Raw genomic sequence first — 16901 nt, 5'->3', positions numbered from 1 at the left:
CGGGTGGGCTCAGTCTGCTCCTGGTGTGTTTTGGGCACTCTGTTCAAATTTCTGCCAAGCTACCCTGACGTAATTCTTGCCCATTAATGAGGAGGAACAGACTCAGCGAAAATAAATAACGCCCCAAAGTTGCTCGGCCAATAGTTAGGTATGACATTATAGCTGAAGGTAAACACCAGCCAGTCACCCAGCGTGGGGCTCTTTGGTGCTTTGGCCGCTGCAATGTGCTACAGGCATGCAGAAGCAGCAGCAGGGAATCCCAGCGTTCGCTTTGTGGTCTCTCGTTAAAGCCACAAGTTCTGCTTCACAGTGGCAATGGGGGCACCAGTGCTTTTGGAATACATCAGTGATGTTCAGGCACCACTGCAGGCCTTGCGACAGAAATTGTAAATGTTGAAAAACATCCCAATGTGGCAGTGAATTTGAAGGCTGACAAGTACACTATTCTCACATCCAAGTTAGCCTTTCACGTAGTATGTTTTATTCCAAAGGATAAAGCTGTACCCTTTGCATTAGAGGAAACAGTCACAAGTGACATAAAGCATAAAGACACCAGTATACAGAGAATGTTTCTGTTGTACTCCAGCTAATTCAGCTTTCCTTTCTCATAAAGGAGTCCTTCATTCATGGCTTGGACCAAGCAGTCGTAGGATGGACTGTTGACTCTTCTGCAGGCACTGAATTGACTTCATAAACACTGGCCGTGAGCCGAGGTCCTCACACAGGCAATACTTCTGCTCAGGTAAGGGCCTCGTGTCCGCAGAGCACCAGCCAAGTGCAGCCATCCAGCATAAATCGGGGGACACGGAAGAGTCTGGCCACTGGCATTACTATCTTCTGTTACTGTAATTTAGTGGGACTAAGTTATTAACAAAAGCCTTATTTTAATGTTAGAGCGTTAAGCAGTTAATTGTGTTAATGTGCACAATGACTTCAGCCTGCTTTCACATAGCAACCACACCATGAAACTCCTTTCAGGGACTTCTTTAGCAAGCAGAGAAAATGAGAGCACTGAAGTTACATCTGTAAGGTGTTACTCAGCCTGGAACATTTTCTTTTAAGCCAGCAAAGTTTCAGGAGATAAAGTAGTTCGGTGGAATATAGCCATAGCTCGCTCTCTGTCCTGCAGATCTGGCTTTTGAGTGATTTCCTCTGAGGCTGTATGTCACCAGCTACGCTGAGAACTCCTTATATTGCAGGGATCCGCACTTACCCAAGCAGAGTTGCACACACACACAGAGCTGTTTAAGACATGCTCTGTGCTTTCTCATAACAAGTTTTCAGAGAGAGCACAGTGAACCATCCCTGTCCCATTACTTACTCAATTAAGAATAATTACTGAAACTTGAGTTAAAGGAACCTTCTCAAAGTGTTTTAGTCAATCACTCAGCCAGATCAGATTTATCTAAATTTTCTCTAACCTGTTCTGAGAAACATTCAAGGTGTACAGCACCTATCTCCTTCCACTTGCAGAAACCTCAAGTCATTGGTAGGCAAATTTATGATCTCATAAAGGTTGATAGACATCCAAATGGCAGTTCCTCTTGGCTCAGAAACGTTTTCCTGAATTGCTCTCCTCAAGTCTGTCTTGTTAATAAAAAGTCCAAGGCACAGTCAGTCATTCCCGTCACAGTGACCATTTGAGAATGATTACTGAAATTTTGGTTGAAAGAGCCTTTGGAAATGATCTAGCTGTATGCAAAGATTTCAGATTTTCTTTTTTTTTTTTTTTTAAGGAAGGCAGATTCATATGAATTGTACAAAAAAAAAAGCCATCTTTTCTGGAATGTAGCATAAGTAGATATTTCAGACACCACGAGGATAATGGTACTTTTAGAGGGGTGTTCTTTCTGTGGCTGCTTTACAAAACCAAAAACAAAACCAAAAAAAAACCACAGGAAGATGCAAGGGTGATGGAGATTAGTCAGTTCTCAAGACAGACAGTAGGGTGGCAAACTCTGTGGAGCTGCTGGCCAAAGTATCTAGCACAGAAAATGAGTAATTTTCACATTCACATTTTGAGAACCGGTACCACTTTTCTTTGCCTGAGGTGAGGAAATAGGTATGCCGCGCAATATTATGTGGATCAAGTAAGCACTCCTGGTATTTCAAACCAAGCCTGTCTTAATGAGATGATATACAGTGCTCCACTGCTCACTCTTTAATAGTAAACCCCAGTGTTTAAAGGCTGGCTGAAAAGTGACAGGGGTTTCCAAGGGTTGAAGGTGTCTTGTTCTGACAGTGCAAAACTGTGAGTCTCTAGCTGAGGGCAGAGCAATAGGAATACCATTTCTTGACCATATGTTTTAGAAAATAGATTCTGTGCAATATGTTAAGCAGAGCCCACATCATAATGACAAGAAATGCAGAATGACTTTCATAGATATGTTTGAATCAGCTGACAACTACTGAAGTGATCTTAAAATCCACATTGCAATTATGGCTAGAAGTTTAAAATGATAGTAACACCTTTTCAGTAAAATTGAGCTCTCAGGAGAGTGATTTCTCCTGCCTTTGGCTTTTAGTTTGTTCTGTGCATTATAAATCACTCTTCCACAAAACTGTGCATGTAGGATAAACCCTTCTAGTAAATCTCCCCCTTAACTATTGCAGGTCACCACTAGAAAAAATGTGGCATTTGAAGGTATAATGCATAAGGTGTTTTGGTGTCCTGAGTTACGTAATTCTAAACTTGGCTGTGTGGGAAGGAATATGTGGCAACATCAGTTTATTCCTTGAAGAATCCATTTTAAAATGTTTGTACATAGGTTTTTAATCAGCTCCCTCTATTTCAAGAAAATACCCACCAAATATGGAAGGCCGGAGAACCTTCAGGACTTGTCTTCCACAAGCCTCATTCAGCGAAGACCAGTGTGCACTACAGATCCCCCCGATGTTAAGTTTTGTAAGGACTGTTTACTGGGGAATAAAATCTCTCCCCTGTGGCAATAAATGATCAAATGCAAGTGCATTTGTCTCTCTTGGTGCCTCTGGTTTTATAGAAGTGGAGATGGGTTCTTCAGGTGAAAAGGCAATGGCTGACTCTTGAAGAAATACTTGATCACCTAACTGCTTTCTATCCTTCAGTGTAACACTGTGCTTTTGTCTTTTAAAGAGTTTCCTTTCTTCAAAGGCAGGCTAAAGGTGGCAGCTTGCCTTCTCTGGATGTATACCTTAAATCAGAGTGTGCTGGTGGATGAATTTGTCTGACGTACCTGAGAGAATTTACACCCAATGGCTAAAACCCGCTGGCTTCTTTCCTCTCATAGACACAAAGAAATAGCTTTTGTTCAGATACAGCGTGGTAACTCCACAGGAGAATACCTGAATATTTTAAAACACTTCAGCATTTCTTGTGGTTGTCAGAGGTTGGGGAATGGATTCAAGACCAGTTAGTGACTGGCTGTAGCTACGATAGTCCTGCTGCTGAATTATTTTTTTCTGTGTTTCTATTGTCCCAATCTGACACTTGCCTGCAAGTGCCTTTGATTAAGGAGATGAGTGACTTTGCCTGTTCTATTGATCAGAATAAATTACCAGCAGCTAATTTATGGACCTCACAAAAGTGCCTCTGACATGGCGAATTGTGCTCTGTTGTTCAGGTAATTGGGTTGTCAGGAGATGTTATTGGTTACTATACAGTTATCTTTTATAGAATATTGGTCTGTTTCATGGAAATGGACAAAATCTTTTAGACTTCCCAGGACGTCATGAAGGCTGAGTAAGAAGGAAATAAGCATTCTTCTTGATAGTGGTGACTATAGTAAGAACATTTTGGCTGCTATATGTTGATTTCCCATCCCCGATTTCTGTAAAAAAGAAAATTACTTTTCTTGTACTTGCAAGTTCAGGGGGCTTGGTGGTTGCCAGCATTTGCAGATTCAGCTTAAAATGGGGGAAAAACACGCTGCTTAGGACAGTATTCTTGCCAACAGTGACATGCAGAATCTTATAATTGTCTTTTTGATGTCTGAGAAGGATAGAACAAAGCTCACCTTTTTTTCTGAGCATGTTGCAAAGATGACAAAGATAAACTTGGTTCTGTCACACCACTGGAGAACACACAAAACACAGAAACAACAAATGAGCAGCGGGAAGGTGTTTTTACAGCCAGCTTCCACACTTGCAGGCTAAGACATCTGCAAATGCGAGAAAAATATAAACAAAGGATCCTTGTGAGGCTGAAAAATAAAAGCAGCACAGGGGCTTAGGAGCTCACTTTTGGTGTTTGCATGAAGAGCTCCTACCTGAAAAAGTTTGGACTCTTGTTTTCCTTTAATGCTGTGAAAGGGGAATTTTCTAACTGAAATTACAGGAGGCAAAGAAATTTTTTAGCTTAAGATGGAAACAGCAAACAAACAATCCTTTCTGATGATGCCTTCCTCTGGCTGTTTCTGCACATGCTGTGTTTGAATACATATATGTTGGTCATATAGAACAGCATTTTTAACTTATTGTTCATTTCCCCCAAGTGAGAGGCACATGTAAAGAAGGTTTGTTTGCTTTTTTAGTTACTGGATCTTGATCAGTCGGAGGTTTGATAGTAATAGTAGCTGCAGGAAAGTTTAGGTGGTTAGGTGGCTTTTGTGTTTAGCTTTGAACACAGTGAAAATTGGGGCAGCTGTTCTACATGAATGTGTCTCACTGTTCATGTCCCGCTCCTGTGAGGTTCTTTTGTATTTGTCTCCCTAATGCCCCAAGGGAATGACACTGACACGGGGATTCAGTAAGAGATGGTCCGTCAGGTAGCAAAACCTGTATTTGTTCAAAGCCCTGAAGTGTAGAAGAGCACAGACTGGCAATATTTGATGGGGAATCACTGCAGGGAGATGCAATGTGGGATGCCATATACCCATCAGAGCACTTTTGCGTAAGCCTCTGTCACAGCTTTCTCCCTCAATATTGAGAGTCAGTCCCTGGAGCCTCAATGCGACCATAGCCAGAGGCAGTTCTGGCTGGCTTGGGTGCACTGCTTTAGCCAGCCACAAACTGAGGAGAGCATGTGTGTTCTTGGCACCTGCAGTGGTGGCCAAGTGCAGAGCTTGAATGGGCCCCAAGACTGCCACTGGACCTGCCAGCTGCTGGGCTTTGGTTCTCTGTACATCCTGCAAGAGCAGTGCTGAGTGCTGTGGGGTGGTTTTGTTTTTATTCTGCTGGCTCTGGAAGTCTTATCTTGGGAAATGCCAAACCTTTTTGATTCTCATGGGAACATGGGAATTGTCTGTCGGCACAAGAGACAACACACAACTGCTCCAGGAGTTCTGTGTCAAACAGACCTGGTCAAGTCCTGGACTGAGGGAGCTGCACTGGTGGGAGCATGATGGCCTTTGGAAGCTCTCTGGCCAATGACCACATCAGTTTCTCTATATGCAGGGCTAGTTTCCTTCCTCGGGAGAGCTCGGTGCTTACACCAGCAGCTTTGTAGACTCCAGGGGGAAAGAATGGTTAGGCTAAGGAACGGCTTTTCTCCACCTGATTCAGTCCAGGCCCAGTACTGATAGCTGAAGGAGGGCTGCGGGCAGCCCCCCTCCGCCATTGCTTCTGTAGGAGCTCTGTGATTCTTAGAACTCCCCTGAGTTTTGGGTTATCAAGCGCCCCTTGTTGCAGCTGCATCAGCTGCAGAATGGCTCATTTACCAGGCACAACAACGGGCTCCTGTTTGGGCAGGATTCCACTGGCAGTCCATGCCTGACCTGGAGACCTTTAACATTTTGGCTGGCAGACTAGTTGTCTATGCCCTGCTTGGTATTTCCCTGTAAAATATGCTCTAGGTTGTCCGTCCTTTAGGAGACATTACCCTTCCTCCCACTCGTTCCTGAGTCCAAGAATCACTGTAAATGCTCTTAGCTGGAAGGTCCACCCCTTTCTGCAACGAGCATGCAAACCCACTACCTGCTGCTTGCTCACTGGACAGCACAGCATTCCAGCTCAGGAGGTGACTCTGAGGTCCTGCAGCTGGACACATCTGCATTTCCATCTTTGCTTCCTGGAGGGGACATTTTAAATGTACAGTGTAGCTGCATACTGCCAGCACCAACATGAGCAGGAGAGGCCCAAGATTTTGGGCTGCTTTGGGCTGGTATTTCCAGCAGATCCTCATACTGCTGCTTTTTGTGGCTATCTTTGCCTGCTGTTACTCAGGGATGAGAAGACATCCTGGAGGAGTTTGTGAATTGTTCTGATGGGAAGAGCACACTTGCCTATGCCTACCTTTTGATCTTGTTGATATTTTGATCTACTTCTTGCCTTTGAAATTACATGGAGTTTTCTTTTCCTCCTCTTTTTTAGAGAAAAACGTTTAGAGAGACATGGAGCTTGAAAGAATCATTCGAGACACACTGACATGCTTCATCCAGTCCCACAGCCCTGCAGCAGACCTCAGGTATGTTGAGATAGGAAGATCTAATATCATTGTTCTAGCTTGAACCCTGCATTAATTGTCCCTCAACACATTATACTGAACTCTGTAGCCTTCTTGTACTTCGTGTTGTTTTTCCTTAAGTCACATCCAGGATGCAGGTAATTTGCACAGGCAGTGATGGGAATGCTTGAACAACTATCGTTTAGCATTGCAATCTAGCAATGTCATTTCTTTGACGACTAAGATGATTAATTTCCTGTTCAGTAATACACATTAGCATATGGGATTCCCTTCATTCCACGGTGCCCCAAAAGGGCTTTCTGAGCAGTATAATGCCATGTCGGGGCTCTCCCTATTTTGAACTCTGCCTGCATGCAGAGATACAGTCACCTTCAGGCTGGAACGCAGCAGCTAGTTTTGCGGCCGGTGGCAGCAGTGACACAAGTGTGGAGAGCAGCAAGCAGAGAACACTGCATCCCACGGAAACTGCAACTTGACAGAATATGATGACCTCACCTGAAACACCAGTCAGCATAGAAAAGTCAGGGTTTGAGCACTTGGAATATTTTTATTAGCTCAGCTGAAGCACCTACAGGAGCACAGCCTCTAGGCACACACTGGGGCTTTCACTCAGTGCTGCCTAGGAAGCCGGACAGCATGCAGTATTTTATCCATAAATGCTTCCCATTCAACCACTGACCACCTGCTACCTGGCTTTACTGCTGGGATCTGCCCATAAGATACAGTCCACATAGATCCTTCTGCTGCTTTATTAGGAAGACACAAGGTTAGGGGAAATGGGAATGGAGAGAAAGAGAAAAAACGGGCCTGTTGACCCTGCTGCCACGTCCTGTGTTCTCTCTGTCACCAGTGGGATGGATGATGTTTTCTTCTCTTACATCACGGGTGTCCTGGAAGAGCTAGGCTCACCAGAGTCCTCCGAGGAGACTTTTGACATGGACACCTTTGTGGAAATGATGGAGGCATATATTCCTGGTTTTGCAGAAATCCATAGGTACGTGAATGTTACTGTTTTGTATGTGCATGCCATGCACTGGGGGCCTGGACCTGAGCCCCTCAGTACTATAAATTCTTTTGTTATACCCAGTTGAATATGTATTAGTACCAAACCTGTGCCATTATGATTCAGTCTTTGCCTGCATACACGGATGCTAATCCCAGTATAGTTTGCAAGTAGGTCCTTAGCCATCTGAAATACCAGTTTATTTTATTGGACTTCCCATCAAGCCTTGTTTTCTATAAAGAGGTAGACAAGTAGGATAGGCTACTGCTTTTATTCCTCACACTAATTATACCGCTTCTGTCTCTTGCAGCGGGGATGTTTGTGAAATGATGTTCTCCCTCTCAGAAAGGCTTGGTGAAGCTCGCAACAAAGGTGAGTTACACAGACAATTTCAGCACAAGATTGTATATTCTGCACGTGTTTTCAGTCTTAGTATTTGGAGTTGAGCAATGTCACAGGATAAAATACAATCTCGTTTGCCACAGTTAGGATCTCATAAGGTAGCCTGAAATGATTGACAATTTTTTTTTTTAATGTTCAGTTTGGTTTTTGATATCAACACATGGGAGGTGTGAGTCATATGGAATACTCTCCAAGACATACTGGGGTGAAAAACACTTGATCAGATCTCCAAACACCTCTGTTGAGATCAAATCCAGAGTAATAAGGAAGAAAGAGCAGATACAGGGCTGCTTGTTGAAATTCTACTGTAGGTTAATTCTGAAAGTGAGGATTTCTGCCTGCCTCTGATAGCCATCTGTCTAAGTGGCACTACTACTGGGCAGCCCATGTCAGATGCATCATCAAATAGAGAATCCAGCTGGTTATGTGTATCACTTCTAGTCTTTGAACATCCTCAAATCTCACTTCCAATTCACTCATGAACCCTGGCACAAATGCAAAATCAGCAATAATGTGCTCTGGCCTGCGTTATGCAGGACTGCAGAAGACTACACTATCCCCATGACCCTTTTTAACCTCAGCATTCACAAACCAGCTGGACTGCTATATTAATCAGCCCTAAAGATACTTCTCACTAAAGAACAGACAGGTGAAATGCCTGGATATTAAACCTTTCAGGACACACCGGTCTGGGTTTTGCTTATCTAGCAACATCACTGCTGTCTTGCCAGAAGGCTACACAGTGTAGAACAGACAGTCCTGTCTTTTATCTTACTTGCTGCTTTCTTGAACTTGACAAAATCTGCTGCTCTACTCTGGTCCCCTGCATCCTACCCTGTGAGGATCCTGAGGTAGCCAGACTGTGGAAGGGCAGCACCATCCCAGTTTTAGAGAGGAACAGAGGTGAAATGATTATTCTTACAGTGGCATAGAAAGAGCCTGTAAAGAAAGAAGCATCAGAGTAACCTGATCACAGGATGTGCTGGCTCACATACAGCCTGGGGACTACCAGAGTGTATTCCCAAATTTAAAATCAAACTCACACCTTAGTTCAAAGTTAGAACACACACCAGGGAATTCCTGGAAATGTAATAAAAATACTGTAAGCATCCACAGCCAAAGCGCTAAAGGGATGAGAATTGACAGGTAGAATTGAATTCGAAAGCATCCCACAGCCTGTAAGGCCTGGAAATACAGCGCTCAGGCACACCAGTGTGCACTAGCACTGCGCTCCTGCAGGTCAGCGTGAGCAGAGCTGCAGCTGTCCCTGCTGACGGCAGGAGGAACAGTAGTACTTCCCAGTCTTGTCACTTAAGAAGGGATTTGCTTTCGCACACACAATGCGCTAGCAATCTAATGCCAACAGAAAGCACAGAGCTCTAGCCTGAGTGGGACTGTTCCTCAGGAGATATCACTATGTCTTTAAGAAAAACCTGGCCAAAAGGCTGTGGAAAGCAGGAGTGAAGCACCCTCTGAAGACCTGACCAAGGGCCAAGAGCCTGGAGCTGGAGCCTGCAACGGGGAAAGGCTGTGCACTCCAACAGACGGAGCCAGGGCCCAGGTATGAGCACCCAACAGAGGAGCAGAAGCACTGGGGACAGTCACTGAGCACTAGCCTACCAGCACCACCTGAGGGCATTTTCTGGCTCTGGAAGGAATCACAGCATAGACTGTGACACAGCATCACTGGTGTCTGTGATCTCCTTCATTATATGGCCTGAGCAAGACTGTGTCGGTAAGTGGAGAAAGAAAATTATGTACTGACACAAGAGTATGAGCCACTGGAAAGGATGAGACAGAGCAATGGTTGAGCAAGCCTGTCCCAGTGCCCTCAGAAATCTCACAGCAACACCGTGGGGATGGCTCTGCAGCACTAGCCAGGCTCCACCCCATTTCACCCTGTTCCCCTAGCCTTAGGCTGCAGTTTGATCTGATCACCATTTCTCTCCCCAGCTATTTTGCAGTATCTGCACAGGAAGCAGTCACATCTGGGTATCAGTCCCAAAGATACCGGTCCCACCCTCGATGGCGCTCCATGCTGTGCCCTGAGCTATGCAGCACTGAGTCAGTGGCCCAGAGGTCCTGATCCTGCAGCACCATTCAGCATGACCCATGCTACAGGCATCGCAGCACCTCACAGATCCCTCCCAGCTCCTTCCCCCATGCTCTGCTTGCTGTTTCTCCAGTGCTGATCTCTTCCTGCTCTGCAGCGCAATCACTGTGTCCACAGCCTTCTAGCAAATGCTGCGGCCATGCTTCTGATGTAGCTGCAGATCACTGTTTAGCAGTCCCTTCTCTTTCTGATCAAAGCACGTACAACTTCACAAGGTGAGCAGGAGTTGAAGCATTCAAACCACAGTGTCCAGAAAGCTTACCCCTAAGGAGACACGTAGCACAGCCAGACAGATGAGCCAGTTCACGGCAGCCCTGCTTTAAAGAAAGTTGAAATACAGGGGAAGGAGATTAAGGAAGAGTGATGCTTTGTCCTTGTAAAGATACAATCCCGTTAGCTTCAGGAATGGGATTTAGTAATGCTTGTAAGGAGAGCGAGCCTTCAGCTAAGGCCAAGCTGAATTTCCCAACAATGCAAAACCAGAGAGGCCCTTTTCAATAGCCCTCTCCTCACTGTATACCCAACTTACCTCTGTCTATTGCTCCAACTAGGAAGGCGATGACTTGAAGGATGGGGTGGAGCTGCTACTGGAGATGTTCCCAGCCTGTACTGTGAGCCAGGCAGAGAAGGCACTCGCCATGGCCCTGGGAAACTTGGAGGAGGCAGTGCAGTTAATTGTGGAGGAGAAGGTGGAAACTGGCCCAGCAGGTGCGAGTGTGAAGGTACTGTACTCTGAGCTGGGTGGCAGAGGGCTGAGGAGCAGGGCAGAGCTCAGGGACACACAGGTGTCCCAGCTGTCTGCTGCAGGCAGAAGCTTTGACTGCAAGAACTTTCCACGCAATGAGCCAGGAGGATCACCCAGAACAGCCCTTCTCCCATCCTTGGCTCTCTCTGTACAGGCTGTGCCCAGAGTCGAGCCAACAACCCAGCAGAGCTGGGCTGGCACCCTCCTTCCCGCAAGGGCTGGAGTGCTCCACCAGCAGCTGGGCTCACCGAGCTAGGAGGGGGGTACCTGTACTCCCCACCTGTTGTGCTACTTATGCCCCCACCTTGTCTCCTCCCAGGAACTGGCACGGCCCCGCAGAGCACCCAACCACGAGGAACTAAAACAGGTTATCCTACAGAAGTAAGTACCCAGCAGTAAAGAACCCTTTATTCTGCTCCCAGTAAAGGATGAGGTGGCAGTTTGGGGAAGGTCAGAAGGACGATGTGGTCTATAAAGAACTTCGGGTGTATGATGCTTAGTAAGGATGCTGTGAAGCTGATTTGGGTATAGCTGAACACGTCTAAGCACAAATACAGTCATCAGGTGGGGGAAAAAAACAGGTTTAGGTTTCTTTTAGAGCTCTGGCACAGGAACAGGTTACCTGTACCAGCCGAGTCACAGCGCTGGCTGCGTGTGAGGTTTCAGCTTCCTACAGTTACAATATAAATCACAGTACTGTCAGCTGAGGTCCCACTTAAAGGTTCAAGGCATAAACGTCATGCTGCAGCTCAGATAACACATGGTGACTTGCAGAACTACAGCAACTCATTCATACCTCCATCCTTGGAGACAGTCCAAACAAGGCTAAAAGCATCTTTAAAGAGACTGCCTGTACAGCAACACTGGGAAGATTAAATCTCAGCTGCTGAAGGTATTAATACAATGCATTTAAAGAAACCTCTCTGAAGTCCCCCTATAGACTTCTTGGGAATGAAAGTGGCTTTAGATTAGTTTACCTTTATTCATTTCCAAAAGTATTTACTTCTCAATAGGAGGACCACACTGTGGTTTCATTGATCTGCTTTAAGACCTCAGCTTTGATGAATATCCTGCAGGCATGCAGATTCCATATGTCTATCCAGCCACATCTTTTCTACCACTTTACATCCTCCCCAGTGACAGAATAAACAGTCGATGGGCTAGAGAAGATAAAGCAAGGCACAATGGCATCCAAGCAGAATTAGCAATCCCTGTCCTTGCCTGTCTTCTGTGTAGGCTTGTTTCAGTCACATGCAAGGGAACAAAAAAAGCACCAGCTGCTAGTTATGTTTCTGGGAACTTGACTTTAATGACATTTTGGCAACATCCTGTACTTTAAACATCACTCAAGCACAGGTAGAAAGAGGAGATCACCATAGCTGAAGATACACATGAGCAACTATACTAATTTCTGAGGGAGAAGTCATGGTCAGCTGTACTGTCCATCTGCTAAACCAGCACCAAAATCTCAAGAGTAGTAACTCAGCAGTACAGCAACCAAATGCTTGGGCCCTGATGTTTCAGTCACATAGGGAATGAGGTGATGCTTTTATGAAGCTGCTTCCAGCACAGACCTGTTTCATAGTCAGGTAGTAGGTGGAGTGTGAAAGGAACACCATCTCTTCAGGGCAGAAGCAGCCAGCTTGGTCCTGTAATCTCACCTCTGTCTCCTTTGGCTGCCATCACTGGGACTGAGAAGGAGCAAAGCTGCCCCAGTAACAGAGCACGAGACTTCAGCCACTCTCAGTTCTGCAGTGGCTACTAGCATTCTCAACAGCCTGAGTTTTCAGTACCTTTCACATACAGCCAAAGATGCTACTCTAGGAAAATCCTGATGGATTCTCACCAGAAGGGTGACACCCTTCTTGCCCGTTTCATCTAGAGGGGAATGTTAAGTGCTCCTAGCTGCAATCTAGGCAAGTAGGACACACTGCACAGCCACAAACCAGCCAGGGGAGAAAGGACATGGGCTGTCAGAAGCCGCAGGCAATGCATGTTTCAGTGTTCACTAAATGCTTCCTGTGTTTCAGATACATGATGGTGGATAGTGCAGATGATCAGAAAACACATCGGCCAGCTCCACCCAAAGAGGTAAGAAGAGGGGTCCCAGCTCACCGGCAGTTTGAATGTCCTTTGGCTACAAGGTTAAAAAATCAGGCTGCAAGTCCAAAAAAGCAACAGGCAGGCCAAAGGCAGGACCACCGTTCACAGAACCTGCTAGCCAGCAAAGAGGGAAGATTAGCTTATCTAAGGTGCTGCAGGGTCTGTCAGTTCCTATCATTCCTGACTAGCATGGCTCCTGCTCCCTCCCATGAGACAGCTTCCTTCCCAGTTTTGGCCAAGATTCCCAACACAAAGGATGGGTAAAGCAGCCCACCCCAGTCTTCCTGCACCTACCCCCACAGAGCACAGCTCTGCTTCTGCTTGTCCCCTCCCTTTCCCTAGCAGCATGGCTGTCCATCCACTCAGTGTTAATGTCTTTCCTCTCCAGGCTCCCAAGAAGTTGATCCGCTATATTGATAACCAGGTGGTGAGTACAAAGGGAGAGAGGTACAAAGACATCAAGAAGCCTGAGAGCGAGGAGATGAAGAGAACCTACATCAGCCTCAAACCAGCCAGGAAGTACAAGTTCCACTGACAGCCAGGTCTTCCTGCTCTTCAGCCTCCACCTTGCTGGCCAGGCATGGCAGGATGGACACGTGGCACTAGGGATGACGGAGCTCCTCTACCTGCCGCTAACTGGAACTAACCTGGGAGCCAAGACATTGCTTTCAGCTTCCTCAACTAACCCGGTTGACAAGGAGACTTCTCTCTTTGTGTAGCTGTCCCTCTGCCCCCAGGGGCACACTGCAGTGGCTTTCCAGGGCCTGGGCATTCTCTGCTATTCCTTGCATGAGACATTTTTAGATCTAAGATGTGGCTTGTGCTTTTGCCGCAAGCTTTTTACAAGTCTGTGTGCACTGTTGCTTTAAATTGGGTGCCTGTGTTAATAAAGATGATGTGAGTTGGTGTGTAGTTCAGCCAGAGCATGCACATGCTTTACAGACACCGCCTCCAATCCCTCCTGAGGTCAGAGATAGGAGCAGGGTCATCCTCTCTTCCCTTAATTACTCTCTTCATGATACTCACCACAAGATGTGGCTGCTGTTTGGTTAACCACCTAGCGGATCCAAGGGCTGAGGCTGAACTCCAGACCAGAGCTAGGCTCTCCCTGCCAACACAGCCTGCATCACTGCATAAACTCCAGCTGTCAGCATGGCCAGGGCTCCTGGCATTTCTCACCACTGTTGAGTGCCAAAGGTCCAGCCACGCCACACAGCAGGATATAGTAGCAGGCCTGGGTGCTACTGAAATGTTAAGTCAGATGCTGGAAGAAACAAATGGCAACGACTAACTGCTTTCAGTGACAGCATAGCTAGGTTTGGTGTTTTTCTGTCAGTGAAACTGCAGTCAGGAGTATGTTCCCCCTGAAAACAACTCCCACGTTGCACTAGCCTAAACCAGCGCCTTAGGCCTGAACAGACATACTGCTTGCGCCGGGGCCATGCCAGCCCTTTGGTGCCAGGCTGGCCAGCGGCCACGGGGTGGAGCTGAGCTCACTCCACCCTCCTCCCGGAGCCCAAGGGGGCCTGCCCTGTCCCAAGAAGGCTGGCAGCTTTTCTCCTTTCTGCTCCAGCCGGCCTGGTTTGTTCCACAGCTCTGCTGGCATGCCCTGCACACCCACCCCAGGGGACAGTCCCCAGCAAACATTCTCCTGCTTTCTGGACAGCTGCCGCTTAGAGATTTAAAATACAACAAATAATAAATCCTATCTATTAGCTGGCCTGGCCACGGCCTGTTCAGCACCATGGTGTTCCTGCAAGTCACGCGCACTCTCCACGCCACTGCAGAGGGAGTTACTTTCCCTGGAGGCACCGACGAAGCCTACTCACGAACACCCAGTGGCTGCTAAACAGCCTCAGAGGAAAGAGGGAGCCCCACTCGGGCCAGCCTCACCAATGGGACCAACCTCTCCCTCTGCACATCTCCACAGCAGCCAGTTCCGGCATCTTCACGGGATCCCAGTGTTGCGTCGGTCCCCCTTCTCCCTGGCAGCAGCAGTTCTAGATCTGGAGGTTGATGAAAGGGGCAAAGCCAACCACGTCCTGCAGGAGAACAAGAGCCCTCTGCAGCGGAGGCTCCACATCCAGCTCCACCCCACGGCTTCGGAGAATGCTCAGGCTGGACTCGGCCACGTTATGGCAATGCTTCACCTTCAGCGAGCGCAGCTTGGGACAGTACTCAGCCAGGACCCTGCCAAGAAAGGGAGCACATGCAGGTTGCAAGCCAGAACTCCTAAGTGCACCACTCACCCTCTTCTCTACTCCCAGCAGCCCAGTGCTCACGGCTGTGCCACACATGCGCCATCCTTTGAGAGCAACACCCTGGTGGTCCACAAGAAACTCAAGGGACATTGCTGGATCCCAGACCTACCCTCCATGACATGCTGGGAAACTGGCCATTAGTAGCACACAGTGCCTCTCCTGAAGGGCCTGCAAGATGGGCTTCTCCCCTAGACTGAGCTCTCAGTGCTTTCAGCATGAGGAAATCTGACTTTTCTCTCTGGTTCTCTTCCTCTCCCCACCCCAGACACCTGCCATCCCCACATTGCTCAGTACCTGATGGAGTCATTCTTGACTCGCAGACACCCCGTGAGGTCCAGGTGCTCCAGCTCGGGGCAGCACTTGGCAATCTCCTCGATGGCCACGTCACCCACATTGGCGTTGACAGCCAGCGACAAAGACTTGAGCCTGCTGCACTTCTGCACCAGGTAGCAGATGGCCTCGTCCTTCAGCTGGCGGCAGGCCGTCAGGTCCACAGCCTCCAGCGCCTTGCAGTGGTCAGCCAGGCTGCGCAGGGACAGGCTGTCCACCCACTCGCAGTGAGCCAGGGAGAGCCGACGCAGGTTGGGGCAGCTCAGCGAGATGGCCACCAGTGCGTGGCGGCTGAGCTGGGCACAGCCCTTCAGCTGGATCTGGTGCAGGTGGTGGTTCTGCCCGATGACCGGGAGCAGCTCCCTGTCTGTCAGCCAGTCGGAGCAGTTCTGGAGCGCAAGCTGCTGCAGTACTTCGTTGTCCTTCAGCAGGTTAATGAAAGCAGCTCGAGGGATGGCAGGTCCGATCTGCGTGAGGAACCCAGGAAGAATGAGGCATTCCCCAGGGTTTCAGATCAGCCTGATCCTCACCAAATACTCTCTCTCCTCCTCTCCCACTGAGACAGTGGTGACCAAAGCCACCCCCTCTCCTCATCCCAGGGCAAACCCTGCCAGGCTCTCCTCTCCCCTCATGCCAAGGCTACTGCCACAAGCTAGAAGATGCTTTGGCTTCTCCATCCCCCATCATTACCCCTGCATTTACATACTCATCATGAGCTCCACACCTCTGCTCTACAAAAACTCTTTGCTACACCACTCTGTCCTCACAGAACAGCAGCTATTCCTGCCTTTCCAAGTCCCAGGTAGTGTCTCCCAGGGCCAGCACAAGCTTTCCCTGGAGACCAGGTACAGAGTTATCTCCTGTCAGATCCACCCTATTGCACAACCTCTGTGAGGACTGACAGACCATGCCACTCCAGACCTGGCTTGTGTTTCTGCCAGCCGGTGCCCCATAATGGCCTGGGTGGAGCTTCCTGGCTCACTCCTCCCAAGGCCTCTTGCTAAAGACACTGGCATTGCTGGGCCCTGAATCACCGCCTCTCCTCCCTGAGCCCATCTTAAACGGAGGTTCTGAGCAGAAACCATCCTCCTCGCCAGGGGTTTCTTTTCCCCACATAGTCAGATGCTCCCCTGTTAGCTCCAAAGCAGTAGGACATCTGTGTCTCCCCCAGCCTCAGAGCCATCCAATACCTGGCTTGAGTCAAAGCAGCGCATGTTGGCCAGGTACAGCTGGATGAGAGACTGGAACGACTTGCTGACCCTCTGCAGGCTCAGGAGCTGCTGCAGTGGCAGATGACAGAGGATATGTGGAACCAAGATGTCTTCCCAGGGCAGGTCCAGGAGGCATCCCCTGGAGGGGGTCAAACTCATCATCAGACCCCAAGAAGCCAGGGTACAGTGGTAGCCAGGTCAGATCACCTCACACCTACTGCCAGGTGCCTCTAGGAGGAACAGCCAGAAAGAAAGACTCAGCACATCTCCCACAGTCAGCCCACAGGGTAAAACGCCTTGGCTAGCCATCAGCAGGGCACACACCTGCCACCTGCGTCACCTCCTCCCCAG

At 48.1% G+C, this 16901-nt stretch overlaps 2 protein-coding genes across 2 annotated transcripts; one reads left to right on the top strand and one right to left on the bottom strand.

The window, feature by feature from the left end:
• Positions 1-6288: 6288 nt before the first annotated feature.
• Positions 6289-13665, top strand: CUEDC2 (CUE domain containing 2). Its single transcript, XM_009706781.1, has 8 exons — positions 6289-6382; positions 7233-7376; positions 7696-7757; positions 9215-9348; positions 10452-10622; positions 10965-11026; positions 12676-12736; positions 13137-13665. The coding sequence occupies exons 1-8, from the start codon at positions 6309-6311 to the stop codon at positions 13281-13283; spliced, it is 855 nt and encodes a 284-aa protein (XP_009705083.1). The 5' UTR covers positions 6289-6308; the 3' UTR covers positions 13284-13665.
• Positions 13666-14669: 1004 nt separating this feature from the next.
• Positions 14670-16780, bottom strand: FBXL15 (F-box and leucine-rich repeat protein 15). Its single transcript, XM_009706780.1, has 3 exons — positions 16530-16780; positions 15304-15806; positions 14670-14938 (listed from the first exon to the last, which is right to left on the bottom strand). The coding sequence occupies exons 1-3, from the start codon at positions 16710-16712 to the stop codon at positions 14749-14751; spliced, it is 876 nt and encodes a 291-aa protein (XP_009705082.1). The 5' UTR covers positions 16713-16780; the 3' UTR covers positions 14670-14748.
• Between the last annotated feature and the right edge of the window lie 121 nt (positions 16781-16901).

The sequence above is a fragment of the Cariama cristata genome, unplaced genomic scaffold, assembly GCF_000690535.1.
Source record: "Cariama cristata isolate BGI_N322 unplaced genomic scaffold, ASM69053v1 scaffold37468, whole genome shotgun sequence".
NCBI lineage: Eukaryota > Metazoa > Chordata > Aves > Cariamiformes > Cariamidae > Cariama > Cariama cristata.
This window is presented reverse-complemented; position numbering and strand designations above follow the sequence as displayed.

Coding starts and splice junctions, on each gene's coding strand:
- FBXL15 (XM_009706780.1), bottom strand. CDS start 16,712: ATGATGAGTTTGACCCCCTCCAGGGGATGCCTCCTGGACCTGCCCTGG. Junction 15,807..16,529: donor GCTGCTTTGACTCAAGCCAG/GTATTGGATGGC, acceptor TTCCTCACGCAG/ATCGGACCTGCCATCCCTCG. Junction 14,939..15,303: donor GTCAAGAATGACTCCATCAG/GTACTGAGCAAT, acceptor CTTTCTTGGCAG/GGTCCTGGCTGAGTACTGTC.
- CUEDC2 (XM_009706781.1), top strand. CDS start 6,309: ATGGAGCTTGAAAGAATCATTCGAGACACACTGACATGCTTCATCCAG. Junction 7,758..9,214: donor TGGTGAAGCTCGCAACAAAG/GTGAGTTACACA, acceptor TATGTCTTTAAG/AAAAACCTGGCCAAAAGGCT. Junction 9,349..10,451: donor CAGACGGAGCCAGGGCCCAG/GTATGAGCACCC, acceptor TGCTCCAACTAG/GAAGGCGATGACTTGAAGGA.